The sequence below is a fragment of the Bubalus kerabau genome, chromosome X (assembly GCF_029407905.1).
Source record: "Bubalus kerabau isolate K-KA32 ecotype Philippines breed swamp buffalo chromosome X, PCC_UOA_SB_1v2, whole genome shotgun sequence".
Classification (NCBI taxonomy): Eukaryota; Metazoa; Chordata; class Mammalia; order Artiodactyla; family Bovidae; genus Bubalus; species Bubalus kerabau.
The window spans coordinates 136665831-136675793 of NC_073647.1; the positions used below are offsets into that span (position 1 = coordinate 136665831).

Consider the following 9963-nt stretch of genomic DNA (forward strand, 5'->3'; position numbering starts at 1 on the left):
TAGTTTCTGTGGTCTTCTTTCACATTAGGATGAAAATCACTCTTGAAGTGCTATGTTACCTACTTTCAGATCATAAAGACAACTTAGATGGCTCCTGAATTTCTTTTATATCTACCAAAACTGTATACCTTTAAAACTTTTAAAACAGCAATGAACATAACAGCAATATCATTACCAAATTAATATTCTGAGGACAAACAACCTCTTAGAAGTAAAAATATTTGAAAAAAAAAAAACACGAAACAAAAAATATGTAGAAGTTACTCGAGTGAAACAGAAAGAGAAATGTGATCGAAAGAAATGTGATTTAACCCCCTCTACCATGCACTCTTTAGAAGCTTGACTACTCTTCAAGAAAAATTTTCTTCTAATGTCATGTTATCTTGTTTGCATTGTGAACAATATATTCAGTACTTTGAGTGTGTTTTACAAATACCCAAACTTTTAAAACATTAAAACAGCTGGAAACTATGATTTATATGATTCATACATTTGAATTCTGAAGCACAATAAACCTTATCAAAAGTAAGAACATTTGAAAATACAAAACAGCTCCTTCACCTCTTTACCTTTCTACTTTAAATCATTGTTCATTAGATATTTCTCATATGGATACAAGAAAAGAGATGTATATTTTGTTAAAATAAAATAGGCCTAAACTCGCTTACCATTTAAAACTGCAAGAAGATATGGGTTTTGTTCCCTCCACCCCTACTACTGTGCACTATTTAGCAGCTTAACTGCTCTCTTCCAACACAAACGGAACAAAGTGCCCTGCCCCTCTCCCCAGACGTGTGAGGAGCTGCAGGACTTGGCCCTGGAAGGGGCACTGGCCTCAGCCATGGTGGGAGCCCTGGCCGCAACTCTCCGCCCTGCTCTCTCCTCCTGATCTCTCAGAGCCTCATCATAGAGGTCTGGGAAGGAACTAGGGACCCTACCGTGGAACTTGGCTAGAACCTCCAGTACTTTCATCTTACTGGTCTCAGCACAAGCTCTTGGGCCCCACAGCAACTCATAGTGTGGAGGATCACTTTTGGGTACCTTGCGGTAGTTCAGGTACTCCTTCTGCACCAGATCTTTGGTGATGAGCCTTCTGGGCTCTCCAAAGATGCAGTGCCTCCTCCCAGCATAGATCCCCAACATACTAAGGAATTCCCAGATCTCCTCCTCGGTGGCGCGGTTACCATTCATGAAGATGACCCCCAGGAGCACCATGAGGAGCCCGGACTTGGGCAGTGCTCCCTCATCAGGCAGACAATCGTTTCCCCTGAGGTTGAGCTTCCTGATGAGGGTGTAGATGTTCCCTCTATGGTGGACTTCCTTCATCTCCAGGCCAAAGACCAGCTGCACGTGCTCACAGGCTGTATTGAGGACTTCAGGGAAGTGCTGCCTGTACTTCCTGCTAACGATTTTCATTAGGGCGCTGTACATGATGGGCTCCTTCTTGGTGTACTTCTCCAGCAGGAACTCCACCAGTATCCTGGCCTTCCTGGCCAGAGGATCTTTGTGAGTGCTCTGAGTGGCAGGGGCTTCCTGGGAGGCACCTGCACTTTCCTCCTCGGGGCCCTGGGCACCTTCACCAGATCCTGCACATGAAGGCCCTGCATCAGGAGAGCTAGGGGCAATGGCTCCCTGAAGATCCTGGTGATCACCAGCAGCAGGGGAGCTCGTGGGAGAACCCTGAGAGGCAGAAGAGGGGGAGGAGGGGCACTACTCCTTTGGGGCTTCAGCAGCACTGGCCTGGGCCTCCTGAGTGTCCCCCTGGACCTGGTGGCTTTTCCCTCAGGTATGGGACTTGCTCTTGTGCCTCCGAGGCATGGTGACAGCAGGTCAGGGACTGCAGGTGGGAGTGTGGGCAGGAAAGCAGGCAGGAAGGCACCTGGAGGGGGGGGACAAGGACATGCTGTGAGAACCTTCAGCGAGGAGAATCCTCCCTGGCTTGAATGGAAGCCGCCTCTGAGGGTCCTCGAGGCCAGTGCTCTAGGACCCACAGGGCTCCCGTTCTCCTGGTCAGCCAGTCCCCTGAAACCGCTGAGTAGCAAGGGAGAGTGAGCCCTGGGGCACAGCAGACAGTTCTGCCTGGGCATTAGAAGGGGTGGGGGGCGGCAGTGGGGACTGGCAGGGGAGGCAGGTCCTCTCAGCTGACATTCAGAGTCAGGATGAAAATTGGTGCGAGATGCCCCCTCTCCCACACCCAGCCCATTCCCTCTCCTGTCTGAAATTGACGCTGCCACCTTCCCTGTCACCCCAGACGAAGAGAGGAGGGCATACTCAGCCCCCCACTGAAGGGTCCCAGGACCTTCACTTCTGCTGTCTCGTGGCTGCACCTTCACAACCAGGCTTCAATCTCCCCTCTCACACCGCTGCCCCCTTCCCGATATTTGGCTGGGAGGAAGCGCTGAGCACAAGGGAGGGTCTTGAGTCACCCGTTTGTCGGGGAGGATGGTGCTCATCCTGACTCTTCACGAACCCTGACATCCTCCCTTTACTGACCAGCTGCCAGCCCCTCAGGCCAAAGTTCCCTCTTCTCTGAGTGTCCCGCGTCCGAGGTCACAGTGAGGGAGCCCCTCAGCATTAAATGCTGAGCTGCCCAGCAGCTGCCCAGATGATCCACAGCCAAATTGCGGTGAGTCAGGGGTTAGACATGGTTGCCATTCTGGTGTATGGACCCTCAGTCCCCTCGAGGGTCCCTCCTTCACTCCACGGGGCTCATGGCTCTCCATCTACTGAGCGGAGCTGGGGTCCAGCAGAGCCTGACCGAGGCATTCTTTCCCGAGACCCCCTAGGGGTTAGTCGATGGTCTTGGGCCTAAGCTAGGCTGGATCCTCTGGTCTGAGTGCAGGGGTAAGGTCACCGGAGGCTGTGAGGCCCCCTCTTTTTAGAGGGAAAAGGAACTCGGGGTGCAGAGACTTATCTCTGCACTCGTAACTCATGTCTCCTCCGATCTCGACACCCGATGACACTTGGGACTGTTCCCTTTGGCCACCAGCAACAGCACTTCTCAGAGATAACAGCACTGTCAAGGATGGCGTTGCTCCCCCAGCGTGCTTAGGAGGACGTCACTTCCTATCATGTGCATCTGGGCTCCAGGAGGAGAGCAGGGGCGGGACCTGGACAGGCGGGGTTCCGTGGGAGCTTCTCACAGGATTGACAAATGGACTTCCCTTGACTCTTAAGGGGTCCTGGGACGTCCCTGTCCTGAACTGTCAGCTGGCTCACTCCATGCATCTCACTTGTGTCAGCACCCCCAGCGGGAAGAATTGGGGAGCCCAAGCCTAACAGCCTTCCTGGAGCCCATGAGACCAACACCGAAGGCTCTCTTGGGCTCACTCTTCTGTAGTAAGCAGTGCTCTGTCGTTCTCCATGCCTTCCCTTAACCCCTGTAGATGCTGGGCTACGTCCCATCTGCTGACCTGAGGCCAAGGCTTCATATCGAAGATGTGAACCCCTGAGTCTCCTGGTATGAAGTGCACATACGTCTCATCTCGCCGTTTCTACACAAGGCTTCTGGAAATGGCTGCTACTGGTAAGATGATCTGAGAGGGAAGGATGGGAGACTGTCTTCTGTGGTGTGGAACCCCTCACATCTCACTCAGAAACTTCATTCATATTGACTGCTGACAAGGCCTGGAAATCCTTCCCTTTCTGTTATAAGTCCACCCTGGTCCCCAACCATGCTCATACAATTCCAGAAGAGCAAGTGAAGGGGCTCCATAGCCTGACAGTTCTCACTGTGGGCTCTCAGTTGACTGCAGGGTCATTGCTCAAAAGTTCTGAGATGATGTTCTGTCCTTTTGTACAATTACTGTGATACTAACTTTTCTCTTTTAGTCTCTGGGTGATAATCTATTAAGGTGATCATTTAAAAGGGTCAGTTCTCATCCACTGGCATTCCGTTGTGGCTCAGACACTACAGAATCTGCCTGTGGTGTGGGATTGAACCTGGGTTCAATCCGTGGGTTGGGAAGACCCCCTGAAGGAGGGCATGGCAACCCACTCTAGTATTCTTGCCTGGAGTTTCCCTTGGACAGAGGAGCCTGGTGGGCTACAGTCCATGGGGTCGCAAAGAGTCAGACACAACTGAGGAACTAAGCACACACACAACAAACTTTGTGCTGCTTATTTCATGATCTGGGCCATACTGCCACATCCAAGCCAAACTTTGGTGCCCCATGGTCCTGGCATGGGGCCTTGGAGATGCTGCCTCAGATTCCTTCAGTGAAGCAGTGGAGAGTCATCATCTCAGGGCAGAGTGGAAGAATGCAGGGCTCAAGTTTAAAGCCTTTTGCAGCTCATCCTGTTGTCTGCTTCCCTTGCAGCCTGGACATCTGTGCCAGTCTCTTAAGTACTCCCCCACCTGAGCATACATAGGGTCAAGATCAGTGGAGACTTACTGTCCATCAGGGATTATTTAATTTTACACATAGGGTCAAGTCCAGTGGAGACTAACTGTCCATCAGGGATTATTTAATTTTATGTTTTCACTTTTGTTAATAGTTTTCTTTATTCCTTCCATAAGATTTCCGTGGTTACTTCTGGGTACAAAAAGCAGCAGACCGTGTTTCACTGTGGTCTCAGCTATTCTGAATGTGGTACTAAATCTGTAAAGGAGTTACAGAAAATTGACAGTCTTACAATGTCTGTCCTTCATGACTGTACATAACATACTATTCTGTTTGACCCTTCTTTTTCCTAAGACTCTCAGAAAATTTCTTCTTGTTGCCTCCATGAAGACTATATACATTTTTCTAAAGTTTCTTTGTAGGTAAATTTTTTCTATGGTTGCTTCTGTTTATGGTGTATTTTCTGTTACTTGGTGTAAGTAATTGTTGATTCTTCCAGACCAACTGGATGATTTTACTGTCGTGATCTTTTTTTATTCCAGATTTTTGAAGTCTCTTACATGTTTGAATATTTTCTGTCCTGTTTTCTAAGATTTTTAATTTGAGAATCAAATTGTTACTGTCATCTTTTGCTTTTCATTACTTCTGACTTTCATTCATTTGGCATTGTATATAATTCTAGTGGCTATATGTACTTCTCCAGATTTTTTTTCTAGTTTTTAAATTCATAGATTTTTTAACAATTATTTTTAAGTAGAAGAAAAGTAAATGGTGTGTCAAGTTCTCTTGTATGAAGCCGCTGTAAGTATACATATATCCCCTCCCTCATGAACCTCCCTCCCACCCCCGACCTCACCCCTCTAGATCGTCACAGAGCTGATTCCCTGTGTCACCCAGCAACTTCCCCCTCATGCCTGTTGTCCACATGGTAGTGCATATTTGTCCACACCACTCTCTCAATTTGTCTCACTGTCTGTTTCCCCTGATGTGTCCACATGCCCGTTCTCTACGTCTGTGTCTCCATTCTTTCCCTGCAAATAGATTTATAACTACCCTTTCGTGACCTTTCTTTTTCATTCTCTTATTAGTATATTTTGCAGATAGAAGTTTTTAATATTAACAAGGTTCAGCTTATTATTTTCTTTCATGGACTGTGCTTTTGGTGTGGGCCTAAAATCTCATTACCAAACTCAAGTTTTGGCCCCTTGTTATCGTCTAGATTTTCTTGCCTATTCCATATGGCATGTGGAACCCTAGTCCCTGCCCAGCGATCAAACCTCTTCCCCCAGCAGTGGAAGTGTTGATTCTTAAACACTGGACTGCCAGGGATGTCCCTGCAATTTTTTTTAAATTGTGAGTTTTTCATTTAGGTCTGTGATTCCCTTTGAGTTAATTATTTTGAAAGGTTTAGAGTTTGTATGTGGATTCATTTTTCTTAGATGTGGATGTCTAGTTATCCCAGGACTGTAAGTTTAAAAGACTGTCCTTTTCCATTGAATCACCTTTGTGCCTTTGTTAAAGGTCGGTTGAGTGTTTGGGGTGTCTGTTTCTAGATTTTCTGTTCTGTGCCATTGATCTGTCTATTATTCTGTTAATAGCATACAGTCTTGAGTAATGTAGCTTTAAAGTAAGTTTTGAAATCCTGTAATATCAGTTCTCTAACTTTGATCTTTAATATTGACTTCAGTGGGTATTATGGATCATTTCATTTTTGACATAAAATTTAAATTGTTTGCTGCTATCTACAAGCTAATTTGCTGGAATTTTGAACAGAATTGCATTAAGTATCTAGGTTAAGTCTGAAATAAGTGACATCTCAACAATATAGCATCTCCCTATCTATGAACATGGCATGTCTATTTATTTAGATCTTCTTTAATTTTTTTCAGTGCAGTTTATGAGTTTTTCTCATGCAAACCTTATACATATTTTTTAAAGAATTATTTCTAATATATTTTGGTGCTAATGTAAATGGTGTTAAGTTTTTAATTGCAAGTTCCATCTCTTTATTGGAAAAGAATTGACTATTATGTATTAACCTTATTAATATATTAATTATATAATAGTTATATATTGATAATATATTAACCTTATTAACATACACTCCTGGCTTATTATTGCCAGGAGTTTTCTTGTTGTTGGTGTTTATACTTCCAATTTTTCCTTCCAAATATCTGTATCTTTTGCTTCCTTTTCTTATCTCATTGCATTGGCTGGGACTTTCAGTAACTTTCATCATGAATAGGCATGGTGAGAAGGGATATCCTCGCCTTGTTCCTCACCTTAGTGTGACAGCATCTGTCTTCTCACTATAAAGTATGATGTTTTACCTCTATTTCTTTTCAGATGTTGTATATGAAGCTGAGGAAATGCCTGTCTGTATCTAGTTTGCTGAGAATTTTTATGATGAATGGGTGCTGGATTTTATAAGATAATTTTTTCCTTCATCTGTTGATCTCATCTTGTGATTATCTTCCTTACACTATTGTTATTATGATTTGTGATTACTGATTTTCAAATGTTGCACATCTGAAATGCATCCTACTTAGTTATAGTCTATAATTCCTTCTATGGATTGTAAGGTTTCTTTTCTTATATTTTGTTAGGGATTTTTCTTCTATGTTCATGAGAAATATTTGTGTTCAATTTTTTTCTCTTCATTTCTTCATCTGATTTTGATATTCAAGTGTAATACTCACCTCACATAAAAGGAATTAGGAGGTGGTCCTTTTGCTTCTATTTTCTGGGAGAGATTGTAGAGAGTTGTTATCATTTCTTCCGTAAATTTTTGTTAGAATTCATCAGTGGAAACATCTGGGTCTCTTACTGTCTTTATTGGAAGCTTATTAGTTATAGATTAAATTTCTTTAATAGATACAGACCTATTCAGAGTATATATTTTCTTTGTGAAAGTGGTGCTAAGTTATACCTTCAAGCAATTTCTCAATTGAACCTTTCTGTTTTATAGGCAAAGAATTGTTTATAATATTCACTCATTATCCTTTTGGAGAAGGCGATGGCACCCCACTCCAGTACTCCTGCCTGGAAAATCCCATGGACGGAGGAGCCTGGTAGGCTGCAGTCCATGGGGTCGCTGAGGGTAGGACATGACTGAGCGACTTCACTTTCACTTTTCACTTTCATGCATTGGAGAAGGAAATGGCAACCCACTCCAGTGTTCTTGCCTGGAGAATCCCAGGGACGGCGAATCCTGGTGGGCTGCGGTCTATGGGGTCTCACAGAGTCGGACACGACTGAAGCGACTTAGCAGCAGCATAAGCAGCAGCAGCAGCAGCATTATCCTTTTAATGTCCATGGAATCAATAGTAATGGCCCCTCCTTCATTTCTACTATTTGTAATTTAATTTGTGTTTTCTCTCTTTTTTCTTGTTTAAACTGGGGAGAATTTTATCTTCTTTTTATTTTGTATCTTGAAAGAAACTTCTTTGGGTTTTGTTTTTTCTGCATTACCTTCCTTTTTTCAGTGTCATTGGTTTCCACTTTGATTTATTCTTCCTCTGCTTTTTCTTTTCTTTCACAAGTTTACTAATATAGAAGCTTAAGTTATTAATTGTACGTTTTTTTTGTTATAGGCACTCAATGCTATGTATACCTCTTTACTGATTTTGCTCTATCACACACCTTCTGATAAGTTGTAATTTTGTTTTCATTTTGTAAAAATATTTTAAAATTTCTCATTAGATTTCCTCTTTGACCCATGTGTTATTTAGATGTTTATTGTTTAGTCTGCAAATAATCTTTAACTTTCCTGCTGTCTTTTTGTTATCAATTTCTAGTTTATTTCCGTCACACTTTTCTTGTAATCGTGAGGGGTTTTTGTTTTTGTTTTTGTTTGGTCTTTATTTTAAATAGACACTCTCAGGAAAGGAAGATGAGGGGCTTATGTCAGATGTTGGCTGGAGCAGATTCCTTTGGTAGCCTTGAAATTTTCTAAACAGGAACTCAAGGCTGGCCGAGTTGTCCTAGAATGTGGCCTTAGGTTGCTGCTAGAAACCATGCTAGAGGTCAGTCAAGGTTCCTAATGCAGATATTTGGACAGAGTTGTTCATGCGAATAGTTTTTGCAGTTCTCTGTTCCTAGGCTCAGCTTGCAGTTCCATGACACATTGCCCTTTTTATAGGTAAAGTCTGCTTCAGACCCCCAGAAGGGAGGGGATCACCCACAGTGTAAGGTCGGGGTGGGGTGAGGTATGTCAAAAATCTAGAGAAGGATGCAGAGTCCCCCAGTTTTGGCCCCTGATGCAGTTCTGGTCCCAGAACCACACTGGGATTAAGAACGTGTAGGGAGGGAATTGGGCTCAAGGACTTACAGAGAAGAAACTCACTCAATCAAGTCCCTGATTATTTGTTTGGTCTTAATTTGAACATCATGCAGTCTTCTCAGTTAAACTTCTCACCTCAAAATGGATAGAACCATAGAGGAAATGACAAAGACTGAGAGGAGAAAAGTCTTGGCCTCAGTGGGCAACTTCACCATTGGGAATTCTGTCTACCAGGCCCAAGGACAGTGTCAAATGCCACCCAAGTGTTCTTTGGGTATGTGGAGCCTGGGCGTCCTCCTTGCAGCTCTTAATTGAGGGGAGCCATGACACAGTGAGCTGACCCAGAACTTGCCCTGTGGGTCATGGAAAGAGAACAAAGCAGAGAGTGACAGCAAGCAAGTTTTCATGGGAGAGATAGGGTGAAAGTCAGGGGTCTCCAGCCAGCAGTTTGGGCAAGACCACTGGAGTTCACCGTGAAAGCAGTCCTAGTCACGGTACCAAATATGTCACTGGTGAAGAGAGATTTCCTTAGTGCTTGCCCTTGCAAAGAAAGGGAAGGACTCTGGACTAGTGCACATCAGGGGACTTGTCTGATGGTCACTTTATCAGTCTTGTGAACTTGAAACAATTGCAAGTTATCCATCTATAAATGGAGTCTGCTAAATCCTATCCTGCATGAATGCTGGAATGCATGTACTACATATAAAGCAGAGTCATACTGATTAAGAAACACTGGTCTTTAATTTAATGGAAGTCATGATTATTATGATACCTCCAAAATACCACCTTCCTATCTGAGGTTATTTTTATCCAGTAGATAGCAGAGACTATACAGTGCATTGGGACAATGAAATAAATATTCTTAAATGAGCTAAATTATGGCAAAGTATATTTAATTTTACCAAGAAAAAATGGTTAGAGGAAATAAGGGAAACTACAAATTGAAAGCTTTTTCCTTTACATTTGCTTATTTTTTGGTATCTCAATATTTTCTGTGGTCGCATTTCACATTACCATGAAAATCTCTCTTTCATCGACATATTACCTACTTCCAGATCATAAAGACAATACAGATGGTTCATGAATTTCTTTTACATCTACCAAAACTGGAACTTTAAAAATCCTAAAACAGCAATAAATAAAACTGGAATATGATAACCAAATGAGTATTCTGAAGAAAAGGAATCTGTTAGAAGTAAAAATATTCAATAAAAATGAAATAGATAATATGAAGAACTTACTAGTTTAAATCAGGAAGAAATAGAGATCTAAACTTGGTTTGCTTGACCCCTACTAACCTGCACTATCTAGCAGCTTGACTACTCTTTGAGAAAATTC

At 43.2% G+C, this 9963-nt stretch overlaps 1 protein-coding gene across 1 annotated transcript; it reads right to left on the reverse strand.

Moving 5' to 3' along the window:
- Positions 1-714: 714 nt before the first annotated feature.
- Positions 715-5270, reverse strand: LOC129640197 (melanoma-associated antigen B18-like). The gene is made up of 4 exons (XM_055565418.1): positions 5200-5270; positions 4534-4601; positions 1800-1879; positions 715-1680 (listed from the first exon to the last, which is right to left on the reverse strand). Exons 1-4 carry the CDS (start codon positions 5268-5270, stop codon positions 715-717), a joined length of 1185 nt encoding a protein of 394 aa, XP_055421393.1.
- Between the last annotated feature and the right edge of the window lie 4693 nt (positions 5271-9963).